This window comes from Schistocerca gregaria, chromosome 10 (genome assembly GCF_023897955.1).
Source record: "Schistocerca gregaria isolate iqSchGreg1 chromosome 10, iqSchGreg1.2, whole genome shotgun sequence".
Taxonomy (NCBI): Eukaryota; Metazoa; Arthropoda; class Insecta; order Orthoptera; family Acrididae; genus Schistocerca; species Schistocerca gregaria.
In genome coordinates, this window is record NC_064929.1 from 223,948,415 (window position 1) to 223,964,935 (window position 16,521).

Consider the following 16,521-nt stretch of genomic DNA (forward strand, 5'->3'; position numbering starts at 1 on the left):
TTAGATCATTTGCCACTAAAAACAGTAAAATGAGTATTTTCAAAGCTACTTTAGGTAAACAAGAATCGAGGTGGATTTCCACTGTCACACTGCCTACTGAACTGCTCTACCCACCACTACTTCCCATGCTGCATGAAAACATTATCGACTGTTCTGATATGTAATACATTAACTACTGTTTGGTTTTGGTTCAAGAACATTTACTTTGTATTAAAAAAATTCACTGCCTGGTGCAAAAATTTTTACTGATCTCGCAGGGATTATTTGGCAGTTGACACCTCTCCTGTTCCACTCACAGGTGGATAGAGGTAAAATGATTGGGTGTGGAGGGGACCAACTTAATATTTTCAAAAAATGTGAGTGTCCGCTTCAGTTTAAAATGACACTTGCCCTCCAGCACTCGGAATTTCCCCTACAGCGCTTTGACCAACCACCCCCCACTGGCGCTCTCTCCACGCTTGCCAAGCCGACAGTGCATCTGGCAGCCACAGCATTTTGCGCACACTGTAGGTCAGCTGGTACGGTCACTGTCCTAGGTTAGACACACAGATCTAACCGCCCAGAAAGTTTGTAATAGAAAATTAATTGCACAACTTCATTTATTATAGGTGACAGACTATCTCTCGTACTTCTAGATCTGCTACCTCATCAGTTACAAACGAGTGACGCGACACAGTGGTAGGCATTGGACGCACATATACAGTCTACCAGTTTCAAACCCCTCTCCCACTATACAGATTTAGGTTCCCTGCAATGTCTCGTAAGTTCCTTAATGTAAACACCAAATCAGTTCTTTCGGCATATTTCCTGGAGCCTCCCCTAACCACCGACATCCTGTCCGAGCTCACGAAAAGGGAGGAAGACGGAGGTTTAGTAAGCTGTCGGCAATCGGACTATAGTGAGGTGGCGCACGAGCTCTCGCAGAATGACAGCAGGGCAAAAACCCCGGTGTGTTATTTTCGAAGGAACTCTCTCGACAGTCACCGTGATCGATTTGCGGGAACCACAAAAATCTGAGATCTGGATGCTCGGTCGGGTATTTGACGTACGCTTGTCCCAAATGCGAGTCCATTGCCTTCGACACCGTGCTACCCCACTCGCGATCTGTCTCCGGTACTCTTTTCCTCGACAGGGCGTGACAGTCCAACCTTATTCTTCTTTCACTGTGGTTCTAAAAGGAAGACGTTTGATAGCAGAATATCTAACTTGTGGCATATCCTGTCTGCTCCTGATGGATATATCTATTCTGTGTAATATTAATACAGATTGAGATTTTATGTGCAGAATCTGTTTCATTTTACTTTATGCACTTTTTGTTGTTCTTGTGGTCTTCACTCTGCAGCCTATCCTAGGTGAGCCTCATCTCTGCGACCCACATCCCTTCGATTCTGCGTACCGCACACAAGTATCGGTCTTCCTCTCAAATTTCTTCCCCTTTTACATCCTTCCATTACCAAATTAATGATACCTTCACGACACAGGAAGTATGCTACCAACTGACCCCTCCTTTTAGTCAATTTGTGCCATAAATATCTTTTATCTCCAATTTGATTCTATATCTCCTCACTGAACATTCAATCTACCCACAGTTGAAATTCAGTATTCTTCTGTAGCCGCACATTTCAAAAGGTCACATTCTCTTTTCACCCGAACTGCTTATCGTCTGTGAGGCTGTACTACAGACAGATACCTTCAGAGCACTCTTCCTAACACTTAAGGTTTATAATAGATGTTAAAAAATTCCTCTTTTTTCACGATTTAAAACTAGAGAGTTTGGCTGTTTAATAATGTAGTAATGGATGGTTCAAAACATAAATAACAGAAAGTGAGTAAAACTTACCATCAATCAATGGGCAGCATTTACCACTTTCCTCAAAATCTGTCTGACATTCCTTTGAGCTGCAAAAAATTAAATGCAAGAATGTAATCCTATATAAAATTAGCTAACTATGATACATAAAGAAACTTCCACATGGGAAAAATATATTAAAAACAAAGATTCCAAGACTTACCAAGCGGGAAAGCACCGGCAGACAGGCACAATGAACAAAACACACACACAGAATTACTAGCTTTCGCAACCGATGGTTGCTTCTTCAGGAAAGAGGGAAGGAAAGGGAAAGACGAAAGGATGTGGGTTTTAAGGGAGAGGTAAGGAGTCATTCCAATCCCGGGAGCGGAAAGACTTCCCTTAGGGGGGAAAAAGGACAGGTGTACACTCGCACACACACACACACATATCCATCCGCACGTACACAGACACAAGTGTTACACCACATACAAACAGACCCAGCCTGCCGGCAGATCGGTGAGACTAGATCTGATGGGCAGAGCCTCCACATTAGTGAGAAACAAGGGGCTTCGGACAGGCGGGCCCAATCCATTAGCGATGCCCTCAGAAATGGCCTGCAGTTTTGTTATTGTTGATAATGATGATGTTTCGATTAGAGGGGTGCTCAACATCACGGTCATCAGCACACTGACGAAAAGTCAGCATGCCACTCTCACGGGTGGGGATGAGGTCTGTACCGACATGCAGAGCAGTTAATAATGTATGAAAGTCTTCCTCACATTCCCACCAATTTAGGGACGAGGCCTGCACAAAATATCACCACTCTTGCAACACTGGAATCAGCATCTGCGAGGATGGCGAGTAGACCTCCATCGAGACTGAGGGCTGCCCTAAATATCGGTATACAGGACACACATTGCCAAAATATGCTGAACTGAAATTGGCACGCCGCAAACTTCACAGAATGGCAGATCCTCCCAGCAGAGGAGAAAGCCCTTTGTCCGTAGGTCTTTCAGGTATGGGAGCCAGATTAATGTGCTGTCTGATGCACAGTCTGGTAAGCAGAACCTGCTTCTAGCGGCGAGGCTGACGTGAAGTCTGCCGTGCCCGTGTGGTCGATTTCATCGACCGCAGTTTGTTTTCTGTCATCTGCAACCATTCCGTCTCCCACCGAAACACGACGAGTCTGTCAGAAAATGAGATGACGGTGTGCATCGAGTTGGGACACTGACGGACAGCACCATCCCGACACACTTCCTCGGCGGCTCTGTCGGCCGTGTCGTTTCGCTGCATCCTAAATGTGGCCAGGTACCCAGCAAAAGATCACCTCCTTTCCAGGGAACCACTGCAAGGAGTCAGGGATGAGCTAAATCAGCTGGTCTACGGAATGCATTTGCTGAAGTGCTCGTAGCATGTTAAGCGCGTCGGAAATAATTCCACATAATAATTTGTAAATTGTTCCAGAAGATTCACTCTAAAAACCCTATTGGGCAAAACAGATGAACAACCGAGGACAGTCTCTTGCCAGGATCCATCTCTATAAACAATGATAAAACTGTGGCACATACTTGAAATAGATGAAATAAGTTGTAAGTTTTCCTGTACTGTGTCAATCTTAAATCACTTTGCACCTTTGAAAACATGAAAGCGGCAATCTGTTCCGTCCCTGGCTGTGTATTTTGATGTCTGGCAGATCCACGGCTCGGTCACATCGGGCCAGTTCCTGAACAGCCATTTAGGAAGTATGGGCTGATCAGTAGACTGAGCTGCCACAATCTAAACGCGACTGAAGAAATGCCCTACAAAACTGCAGGAAGCAGGATGTGTCAGCTTCCAGTGCTTTTCCGCTAAGGCATTTCGAAGTATTCAGCGACTGGAAGCCCTTTGTCTGTAGGTCTTTCAGGTGTGGGAGCCAGATTAATTTTGAGTCAAATAATAAACCCAAATAGCGAACAGTTTCTTGAAAATATTTAAATTACATCCCCCCATTTTGAATACTGGCGGTTGAAATTTTGACGAGCATGGTGAAAATTGACACGTGTAGTCTTCTATGGTGAGAAGCCTCGTAACAGTCAGCTGTAGCTGCCTCATGATCACTGTAAGATCAGACGATGAGTAGAAGATTGCAAAATCATCCACAAACAAAGGGCATGTGACAGGAATCCTGACTGCGGAGAAAATACCATTCATAATGATGGCAAACAATGTGACACTGACACTGCCTCGAGAGACCCTATTTTCTCAAATAAAGCAATCCGACAAGGTATAACCACGCAATATCGAAAATGTCGGTTCTCGAGAAAGGATCAGATAAGAAACAGTCGGCATCCACACAGTCCCCATTCACGGAGTTGGGAAGGGTTGTTATACCTACAAGCTGTGTTGTACGCTTTTTCGAGACAAAAAAATACGCAGACTAAACAGTTTCGGACTTCCGTATCGCCGTCTCCAGTAGAATTAAGTTGTCGAGGGTGGAATTGTACTGGGAGTAGCTCGGGTAACATCGGGATTCGAGCAGCCCTACGAGGCAGCGGTTGATCGTGCAACCGAGAGTTTTACTCATACGACGTACGACCTGGGCCGAGCCCTCTGTGTACGAGTGAGCCTTCAATGACAGGGAGGTGGCAGGTGCCCCAGAGGTTGCCTGCTAGCGACTGTTTCACCTCAACAGCCATTCACCTCATCAGCACGTAGCACACCTCGAGTTCGAGGGGTTCTTTAGAGAGGCACGTACCTTCCTCGCGGTCCAGGTGGTGAAGCCGCGGCCCCCATTCTCCAAATGCGACATTCCACCGCCGCACCATGTAGTGGTCACTGAAGCGTGCTCGAAGCTTCTGATAACAGAGGACTGACAGTGCTCCCCGATCCTCAGATCGGGAACCCAGGATAACCGAGCCCGTACCCGGCAACGGAATGCCTAGCCCCTGGGGAGCCTGCGGCTTTGGCCCGTCACGGAAGTCCGCTTGTGTGGCCAGCTATCCACGTGTCACAGACACCATGTTAACGAAATGAGACTGCGACGATCAATCCGTGCAGCAGATAACTTGCAAGAACACTCTGAGAATCAGGAGGATACGTAGAATCTCACCGTAAAGATGATCGCTGAGCCACACATGGGAACATAAAACAGTCACACTACCACAACGAAATTTTTGGCCATACCCTTTGTCAAAAAATGACAGCACTCAAACATTCACTCAATCACTCGGGCACATCTGACTCATACACGGCCGCTATCTCTAGCCGCTGTGTCAGCAGTATCCGGGTATCAGATCCAAACAAACCACTCCTCACATCTCCTTGCCTCTCGTCGGCGGCTGATAGGTTAGTGGCAATAAGTGGTGGCAGCACTGATTGCAAGCTGATGGGAGAGGTAGAAAGGGGAGCAGCAGTAAGAATGTGGGAGCAGGGAAGTGGCCCACATAGTCCGCAGCACCCAGTCAGCGATGATGCGTGGCATCTCAGTAAACAAACCATTTCATCTACTGAGACAAAAATGATATTTTTCCAGGTTTTTTAAATTTCCGTGATATTTCCCTGACATGTTTGAAATTCCCAGATATTCCCTGATTTCCAGATCTTGTGGCAAACCTGCTTGTCCACTTGTTTCTGTAACACTCAAATCGACAACATAGTGAATTTTTATATTTGTGTTAAATCACATTGTCACATTGTGTAGTTTTAATATTCTAAAAAATTATTTCAGTTTATATAACTAATTTCCAAAAATCAAATTATTGTAACAATCTCACAAAAATCTTAAAATGAAACTCAAGTTTTTTACAGAATTAATTTTCACTCTACAGAGGAGTGTGCACCAATTTGAAACTTTACGGTAGATTAACATTGTATGTCAGACCGGGACTCTGCCATCCGTGAACGAGTGCTCGGCCGACTCAGCTATCAGAACACGACTCGCGACCCACCCACAGTACTTCGAGCCAGTACACACGTGCCTCTGTATTTTACTACAGTCGTACATTATACGTTCAGAGAGCACATGTCGAGAGTGTCAGGTTCCGGTACAGAGTTGTATAGGTGGAATTGTGGGCTGGAATTTTCTTAAGTTAGATACTATGTGATCAAAAATGAAAATCTGTACCTAAAAGTGAATAGATTAATGTGTTTTATAAATACCAAAAAAAGTTAAAAAATGGCTCTGAGCACTATGGGACTTAACATATGAGGTCATAAGTCCCCTAGAACTTAGAACTACTTAAACCTAACCAACCTAAGGACATCACACACTTCCATGCCCGAGGCAGGATTCGAACCTGCGACCGTAGCAGCAGCGCGGTTCCAGACTGAAGCGTCTAGAACCGCTCGGCCACAACGGCCGGCTGAAAAAAAGGTTAATTCATAAAATTTGCAACACACTTTTCTGTGGCACAGTGACGTCAGTCATTTCCTAAAATGAAACCTGTCATAGTAGTCAACTGGTGTACAGGAAGATTTGACAAAAGCACCAAACTGGAATTCAACATATTTCGAGGATTCTATCTCAAGCAAAATGCAATTTTTTTGTTTTTCTGTTTTTATTAGTACATATTTCAGTGATGTTATGGCACAGTTAGTGGGGTTCCCATCATTCGACTGTAAAATGTAGGTAATCGTTTGGTGTGAATGGGTACACATTGGTATTGTGCTCGTCAGGTTCACAAAAAGTGTTTCAATGGGAATATGTCTCTTAACAGCAGATTTGTTTGTTTGTCTCGGTACCTGTCTTCTGCATTATAGCTCGTGCTTTAACACAATTTGTTTTCTTCAACTAATAGGATTTCTTTAGTCCTGTGTTTGGGCAATGTTTCATTTTCCTTTTGTTATTTAGCTCAGTTCCACTATTCATATCTCTTTTTAACAGTCGACACAGATACGCCAATTACATTTCCCGTACATTCTCAGGTTGTTAAGACTGTCGGCGAAAAAATGTGCCTCTTTTTAAAGCAATCACAGGCACAAATAGAAAGCTTTGCTGAATAAAACTGACACTAGACGGAATTTTGACTGTCACTTTAGCATTTCACGATATAAAATAAGAGTGCCAGTTACTTGTTGATATAGCCCCGCGAAATGTTAGTTACCGTAACACTTACATAATCGGTACTGAGTAGCGTGTACCGATGCTGCTGCCACGGCGACAGCCTGAATTCTGTGCCTAGCACTACAGACCAATGTAGGTACGCAACTGCTTTCGAACGTTCCTCAAGCCCGGCAGTTACAGCTTGACGGTTGCGGACACCGGCACTGTTATCGACCTCGTAAAGGTGACGGGCAAACGAAAAATACTCGGCGTGCGGCATTCCAATGTAGCCACTCCGATTCCCGATATCCGTCTCTTGTATACAGCTCACTGCCGAGTAATTATAGACACCATAGAACATCAGAATACCGCTTTCAGTTTGAACCGTTATTCACAAAAGTTATTTTAGAAACCTTCCCTATGTCTACAGTAAACTGTGTGTCAATCAGTACACACAAATGGGCACAGATATGATGTGTGAGCTGACATTACTTTCCCAATCGTCTGCAGTCGGTTGCAATGTCTCTTCTCCCACAGCACTGAGCTACCACTGGGTAAGTTAACATACAGCATTCGACATAGCTTACGATCCCTGTACAGTGCTGTTCTTTCTGAAGCATTTAATCATGAACATATTAGAAAAAGAGTGCTGCATTGAAATCCTTTAACAAATCGTGGCCACTGTAGAGAAACTACCCGATTGCAAGATATTTTTCAGTAATGTACTTATCCCAATCTATATCTACAAGTACGTATACACTCTGTGAGCCTCCGTACGACGTCTGCAGTTTTCTGTCCTATTTCGTTCGCCTACTCTATGGGAAAAAATGAACCTGTGGTGCACCAGTCTTTCACATTTTATTTTCGTGGTCTCTACATGAAATATAAGATGGTTGCACCTGAAGTTTTGCACAGTTTTGCTCGAGTAAGAGTTCTCAGAGTTTATCCGATAGGGTTTAGTGGTGAAAACACAGTCTCTCTTCCGACATTCTCGTTATATTCTTGGAGTGTAGGGGCTACACTTTTGTGTCGACTGTGATCACCTGTTAAAATTCCAGCAGGGTGCCTCCAAATTCGTACCACACCTGCTATCACTCCTACTCGATGCAGACCCCTAGCATTGGAATGGTAGTCTAGAGTTGGCACCTCTAGCATCTGGTATCTGAGCTTAGATATTTACACACTGTGACAATAACTGGAAATTTAGCATTCTTCACAACCGCACATTCTCTACAGGCTATATAGACTCCCTACGGGCTATATTGATATGCTGAAGTCTTGTGAGGGACAGGATAAAGCATCAAATCTGTCTAGTGTTAACAAACATTATTTACATCTTTTTACAAAAAAATTAACCACAAATTAAATACATTAAAAGGAAAATTCAAGTGAGAATTAATTATTGGCCTACCCTCATCCTCACGACAGGCGACCCTTCCTCCAGCAATTTGAGTGAGCTGCCCTTCTTTTTAATTTTCCTCAACCTAACTCTTTCTCCTCCCTTAATGAAGGAATTATTCGGAGGGTCACTCCAAAACAAGTCCTTCCCCGATAGCCGAGTGGTCAGCGCGACAGTATGTTAAAAAAAAATAAAATAAAATAAAATAAAAAATAAATAAAAAAATATCGTTGTACATTTCTTTTATTAGAGTGACCGTCACTGTTTTGAAGGTTAGAATAGTTTTGTGTACTTTTACTTTTATACATATCCATTTGCATTACTAAATATTTTGCCAACTGAAGGTACATATCTTCAGACATCACAAATTAATGTGAGGCCCTCACTTTTCTAGAGACATCCAACTTAGCCCCACATCTTTTGTCTCGCTTTATGATGCTCTTCAGATAGCGAGGCGTAAGTGTACCCAGCCTGCTCTGAAATCTTTCCTTCTTACGGCCAGCCTCACTGATCATCTCTGCAGCACTGGAGACTACGGATTCAAAAATCTATATAACACACTTTGGGTTACTTTTGCAAGTGACACCAAAATTATTTTTTAAATTTTCGTCCACTTTAAAAGAGTATTATATTACGAAGCTTTTTCATGGTAATAATAATGAATACACAATCCCAATTTTCTGAACAGTTATATTAAAAAGTTCTTTTGCTGAAAATATAACCCCCCACCCCCAACAGCATCTTTTTCCTTGACAGTATGTCATGATATTGTGTTGAGTATGGAAAGTGTATAAGTCCAAAAATTAATATCTGAGGCAAGTGAATTTAAAACTTCGAAGGGATACGGCAAATCAAATTATCGAGGTAAAATAATCCCACGGCCACAGAAAAGTACGCCAGAACGGGAACTCACCTGACCGTGTTGGTCTGCGCGTCCCTGACGTATTTCACGGCGGGTGGCAGCACCGAAGGCAGAGGTACACACCGGTTCGGTCCGTGGGGCCACGTGTCTGTCCCGCACTGAGGTCTCCGGGTCGGGGTCGGGGGCGGGTCGCCGGTGGCGCTTGTGGGCCGTCGGTCGCCCGGCCGCGTCTCTCTGGCCGAGGCCACGGGGCGCGCCAGGTCGGCGGCATCGGGCTGACGGGAGCGGCGGCACCTCGGCAGGGGCTCCTCGGGGATGCCGTACGGGAAGAGCAGGGGCGGCGGAGGCAGTGCAGGCACCTCCACTCTGGTAAACGTCAGCCGCGCCGGCATCGGTGCGACGAACTCGACCTGCAAAGCGGTACATCGACTGCTACTGTGCCGCCCTCTCGGTGTCCCCCGATCCGTACTGCGGGCGACCCGTAACGGTGCGGCAGTCCCGACACACTTTGGCTCGTCCCTCGTTCACCTCGGTAACCTCCAAGAATCTCTATCTCTTCTGGGATGACACACAATGTACGTAAACTGAGAAAAACTTCTGAGAACTGATTGAATCTTACGTGTCTCCGGACTGCCTCCTCTAATCTATTAACCTGCTGAATTTTGTTCCAAACATTGAGTCTAGGTTCACTAATTAAATGGTGAAGTGTTCTGTAAGATATCTGTTCCATATTTTCAAATAGAAAAGTCACAAAGGAAAACAGACAGGAAGACTGTATTGAAAAAAATGTACGTTTGTGACATACAGTGTAGACTACAAAAGTTAATGCTGAGCCACTGTTCCATTCTTCAGTTCCTTCATACATATGAAACAAACTTTCAGTATCTACATTGAACTGATGATCTTCTGACAAGAAAGCACGAGAAAGTCAGTTTACTGATACTGTCAGTTTATGCAGTCACTTTTTTTAACTTAATACGATTTATTGGAGCATTAACTATAGTCTGATTAAAATTACTCGACAGTTGACATCTTCCAGTCGCTGTTGTAACATCTGATGTCGGCTATCGTTCGGTTACAGATGATACACAGCAGATCACTTCACAAATTCTTTTAACGCGTAACACGGAGCAATGGTGTAAAAGGCCCCCACGATGTATGACAGAAATTGGAGACACTCTGCTGACAGTTGATTTTAAGTGACCGATGGTTGAACTGTGGCACATGGTGTGTTTTGTAGCCCCGAATTTAAACTTGTATTCTAACCTAACCACAATCTCGTGACAGGTAACACATCCGAGAAAATGGCGATCGACACTCTGTACTGGAACTAAAATCACAATCGCTTTGTTCGCGGTGTTCGAGGCCAACGTCTACGAGCAAACTCGAGAGAGAAGAATACCAGTTTCAGAGGTGAAAGTAAAATGTAATTTCTCACTCTCATCGGTTACCTGAAACTATTATCGCACTGGCTATACAGGCTGCCATGTTACCGACCGATGAGCAGTCCTTGCTGGCACTCAATCGCAGATTATAGGTGACACAAGCAAATTACAAATGAAAAAGAAATGACAGGAAAGAAAATAAGAAAAAAAAATCAGTACAATGACGAAAATGACTCTGCAAGGTACAGGGTGGGGCAAATAAAGGTGGCCAGGACGAGTCAATACGATCGGACTCGTACGTATGCAAATAACCACATCCCCTGACGTGCACACCACGTGTGCACCTATGTGACCCACACAGATTCTGAGTGTAGTGCGGGCTGTGTCAGCGTGAGTGGAGCAGTGCAAAGGGGACAATAGTACTCACAGTGCAGCAATGGGTGTTTGTTGTTGAAATTGTGTGGAACCGGTGTGGTCAGTTGTTTGATGAAAAGTTTAATGGTGTTAAAGTGCCAACAAAGAGTGCAATGCAACGCTCAGTCAAAAAATGGTGTCAGACAGGATCCGTTTTGAGCTAGTCAAAAAACATTCCAAAACGTGCCCACACACGAGAAAATGTGGCCGCACGTCGTCCAGAAAATGCTTCAGAGTCCTACTAAATTACCCCGACGCCTCTCGACGCATATCTCATTGATCGTGCAGACGAATACTCCACCTGACACTGAGTGTCTGCTGTTCGTGCATCCAGACCGGCAGATGTTACGCAGTGTCTCCAGATTTGTGAGTGGCTGTTAACTGAGATAACAACGAATGGCCCGGACAAGCCTCTGTTCTTCATGTCCGATTAAGGCTGGTTTTAGCTGAGCGGTTACGTCAACTCACAGAATGACAGGTTCCGGGCAGCAAAGAATCTGCATAACTTCCACAAAACACCACCGCACAGTCGGAGGATTAAGGTTCGGTGTGCGGTGTCTGCACACCGCATTACCCGTCCCACCTCCTTCCGTCGGACGCCGACTTCGGTGCGTTGTGTTGCCGACATTAACAGATGAGGAAAAGACCTACAGTTACATCCAGCAGGATGGAGCAACTGCCCGTGCAGCCTGCTGAACCTCGAAACACATTTACACGAGCTTCACGCCTGATGGAGTCATTAGTAGAGGTCAGTCCGGTCACGGCCCCAGCTCGCCACCCACGTCACCCGATCTGTCAGTGTGCGATTACTTTGTGTTGGGAGCTATGAAGTCTTAAGTTGTATGGCAACAATCCTCACTGTCTTCAAGAACTGCAGCAGAACATTTTGGATGAGACTTCAGCAATTCCAGCAGTCCAGCTTAAATCCACCTTGAGCAGCTTGCTGACCAGAGCCCAGAAGTGCAAGTGCACTCGCAACATCTGCTAAAGTGAGGTTAGTTAGTACTGTATTTCCTTTCCTCTGCTGTGTTCCTTTCTACCCTGGAACTCTGTTCTGTGGGACCTTTCATTTGCCAACCCTGTATTAGAAATACAAAAATTACACTTAAAGCAAGTAAGTGAACAAAAACAATAATTAATGTCTTTTGACTAGATTTACATTAATAAAAAAAATTCACTGCGTTTGATGACCTTAAAACCTACAACCTTCCACGCGTCACGTAAATGCGCTAACCGATTCACTACGCCATTATACTGTCATATTTATGACTCTGGTGCAGCTACATAAGTGGTCAATTTACAATGGATGTAATGAATTTATTAACAGCCTAATGTTCGCATGGTTCAGTTTGGAGACTATATCGTGTCAAGTCGGCAGTGTGTGTAAGCAGACGAGAACTGGGGCAATCTGACGGATGATGGAGAGTGGAGCCCGACCTGCTTCTCACATGGCTGGCAGCTCACGTCCGTATCCCGCACTCCTGCACAGGCAGAACCACGTGCGGTCCTGAGGACCGTCAATCTCTTCCAGTATTATGACAGCCGTACTCGAACCTCTCAATGTATCAGGATTATTCTCCTCACTCACTTCAAAATAAGAAAAGAAACAACGGGCAACGAATAACACATTGTAAAGCAGATTACACAGAGAATTCCGTGACTCCTACAGCACGACTGTTTGCCGAGATCGGCACTGCTGTAAAGGTGGCAGCTGAGGCCCGACCTCATTCGGTATCTTACACGACCCTAGTACAGCCCCCGAGCCTAAACCTGCCGTGTTAAAGTGGCTGTATAGAATACAGTGATTAATTACACTCACAAAAATATTACACAGTTTCTTTATTATTACTGAGTAAATGTCTCTAAGTGAAGCCCGCACAACACTGCCGTGCGGTGTTAGAGCGTGTAGTACGAAAGACAGTATTCTAAATTTCCTTTACTTTACGCCTGTGGTCACAAACTTGACTACACTCACAGACCAGAGTAAAGATATTACTTTTTCAATACAAATACCAATCTATGATTCCACAACATTAGGTTCGCACTCACACATACTTAACCACTATTCTTCACGTACACTCCTCGTTCAGTTCACCCTGTATTCTCACAGCAAGCAAACTGCGTACTGTGACCAAACACAGAAAATTTTGCATTTGAACTAAATTCATTCTCTTAGAAGCTGTTAAAGTTGCCAACTGAAAACTGGATTGGTGAACTAAATGACAGTGTCACAATAATTTTATTACACTTGTCGCACAGAAACAGATAGAAATAGAATCACAGGTAGGGATACAATTTAGTCACGAGGCGCACGCACGTGCACACCACACTGTCACCTTCGAGAATCAATTCGTATTGCCGAGCCACGAGGGGAGCACGTGCTTTACTGAACAGAAGTAAAAATATTCTTACAATGTAGGTAACCAGTGTAGGAGGTATCCTCAATGTATACAAACAGGTGTCAGCCGAGACGAGGTTCTACAATAACATCAATGTAAACATTCTAGAAGCCATCGCACAGTTCATCGTGGAGGGTACTCTGTGCCATCGGTAGTCATTCTCTTTTCTGGTCCTCCCTCAAAGTGAGTGAGATAAAAACTATTGCACCTATGCTTCTTTATCTGACCTGGTGGGGCAAGTCGTCCGAAGTGCCCTATAGTTATACTGAGCCAATCTATGTCTGTAGCCGCCTGTAATGGCAAATGTGTTGCTGGTGTAGAATGTCGTGCACAAACTGACCTCTGAATTACGTCGCATAAATGTTCGACAGGATTGACGGTGGGCAATCTGGATGGCCAAACTGTTTGCTCGAATCGTCCAGAAGGTTCTTGCAATCGATTGCAGACAACTGCGGCCCGGCGACGTGGCGCACTGACATCCGTAAAAATTCTGTTGTCGCTCGGAAACGTGAAATCAGTGGACGGCTACAAATGGTCTCGAAGAAGTCGAACGTAACGACTTCCCATCAGTGGTAGAGTTAGGACGGATCAGAGGACCCGGTGCATTCCATGTAGACTTGGCCCACACCACTGTGGAGGCACCACCAGCTTGCGCAGTGCACTGTTCACAACTCGGTTCCGAGGCTTCGAGAGGTCTGTGCTGCTCTCCAACCATACCATTGGCTAATAACAACTGAAATTGGGACTCATCTGACAGGACTACGGTTTTCCAACCGTCTAGGGTTCCACTTGTACAGTCAAGAGCCCGGGAGAGGCACTGCAGGCGACGTCGTGCCGTTAGCAAATGCACTCGCGCCGGTCGTCTGCTACTGTAGCCCAGTAATGCCAAATTTCACTGCACCGTCCTAACGGATACGTTCGTCATATGTCCCACACCGATTTCCGCTATTATTTCACATAGTGTTGCTCACCTCTTAGCAATGACAAGTCTACGCAAATGCTGCCGCTCTCGGTCGTCGAGTGGAGACCGTCGGCCACTGGGTCGTCTGTGGTGAGAGGTAACGTCTGCAATTTGGTGTTATCAGCCAGTCTTCACACTGCGAATCTTAGAATATCGAAATCCTTTTTCAGACATGGAATATCCCACGCGTCTAGCTCCCACTACCATTACGTTTTCGAAGTCTGTCAATTCGTGTCGTGCGAGTGTAATCACATCGGAAACCTTTTTACGTGAATCACGTAGTATAAATGGTAGCTCTGCAAATGCACTGCCCTTTTATACGTCGTGTACGCGATACCGCCGCCATCTAGACGTGTGCACATCGCTATCCTGTGACTTTTGTGATGCCAGTGTACAAGCGTGCTACACTTCCCCAAATGTCGCACCAAAAACAATCCCTACAATTTTCCACATATTTCATATTTTACTAGTACTGTTGTTATTAACATAGAATCGAAGTACCTCATACATTAAATCTGTGATTGTACTGGGTGCTGGGTGGTCACAATTAAAGTCAGCCACTCGTGGAGGTCAAGTTTGGGCTGTAATTGTTGTGCGGTAGAGAAACTCGACAGATATATTTGATTTAATTGTGGAACTGATTTATGCTGGGATGTGCAAATCTGGAAGTGTGAAAGCAAGAAAGATGTATAGAAATGAATCCGTATATGATGGAGCAGGAATGGCACACGGGCAGAAATGTTCAAACAAAAGAGAAAGGTGTAATGTCGATTTCATTATTAACCGCCTCTTACTGGAGACGTCGACGAGACGCTGCGTGCATAAAATGGTGTGATCGACAGTTGCTTGCAGCAGTTCTGGGGGAACCTGAGCAGTGTTTTACTGTATACTGGCCTTTAAATCAGGTAGAGACTGAACATGTCCTCAGCATACGTGTTCTTTTAGGTATTGCCAGTGTAAAATGTCACACGCATTAAGACCCGGACATCTTGCGGGCCACACATCTGAAAAACCTCTGGAGAAAACATATTTGTGGAAGGATGCATTAAACAGATCTTTCACTGGGGGAGCGACACAAATCCAGTGGTTTGCACACAGTTCACACTTAAAAAGCATGAATCGGGTGCCGTACGAGGAGGTCTCGAAAAGATGCCAATGTTGTGGTACAGCCGAATTCCCTCTGGGTAGTTCTCTACAAAGAAGAGCAGACCGAGGATAAAGGAGTTTGTGGATCCACACCACACAGGCACTTACACTGAGTGAAATGGCTCCTCGTCCACAACACGTGGTATAACAGGACCCCAGATTCGTCAGTTCTGCGTATTTACAACACCCTGTAGTGTAAAATGTGTCTCGTCACTCCAAAGAGTACTGCCCGGCCACATGTCGTCAACTTTGATCTGTGCCAGAAATCGAAGAGCCAATTCGGAATGCTGTTGCCGATCGTGATGTTTCAGATGCTGCATCATCTGGATCTTGTACAGGTAGCAGTGTAAAATAGACCGCAAAACTTTCCGTACTGTTCACCACGGGTTGGACCTCTTGGGATGCTGAACGAGCACTAACACTGTCCGTGGCACATGCTGAATTTTCACTTACAGCGAAAGCAGCCTCGTCAATAACTTCCATCGGGATAGGACACGTCCGTCTTCTAGGTGCAACACCAAACTCACCCGTGTTTTCAAATTTCATTATCATCTTCTTTAAACCATTTACTGTAACGACATTAAGCCACACTTCAGACCTTCCAGTCAGTGTCACCTTCTCAACGCAACACTGTAATTGCTGTCGTTCACATAAAACAGTTTCACTAACAGCTGTTCACTCACGTTACGGCCCATCAAATGAGAGTGTCGATGTCATACATATGGCACCAGATTTGCATGTGGTGGTCAAAATTGGAACTAATTTCTTCCTAGAGTAAATCAGTTCCACATTAACGCATTAACATATATATCAACTTTCGCTGCCATACAATGATTGCAGCCTTATTTATAACCACTGGGTACAGCATGTTGTATATACTTGGCAGCTGTTAGATATGTGTGTGTGTGTGTGTGTGTGTGTGTGTGTGTGTGTGTGTGTGTCCACAAGGGTGGGTCATCAAAACAACATGTTTGGGATGAATGTGAACATATTCTTTCGTGGCCACAAGCCTGCAACAATGAGTTCTACACCGAACACCAGTGAAAGTAGTGAAGCATCCACAAACAGAATGATACAGAATTCAGAGGACAACAAAACTGAATTTTCTTCACTGTTTCATTGGTAGAACATACAGAACTCGAA

At 44.7% G+C, this 16,521-nt stretch overlaps 1 protein-coding gene across 1 annotated transcript in view; it reads right to left on the reverse strand.

Moving 5' to 3' along the window:
- The window catches only part of LOC126293258 (uncharacterized), a 109,640-nt gene that overhangs the window by 19,110 nt on the left and 74,009 nt on the right, over window positions 1-16,521 (reverse strand). The window contains exons 6-7 of the mRNA XM_049986374.1: window positions 9,125-9,483; window positions 1,841-1,899 (exon numbers count right to left, since the gene is read on the reverse strand). Of these exons, the coding sequence (XP_049842331.1) occupies window positions 1,841-1,899; window positions 9,125-9,483 (418 nt within the window). The remainder of the gene's footprint in view (window positions 1-1,840; window positions 1,900-9,124; window positions 9,484-16,521) is intronic.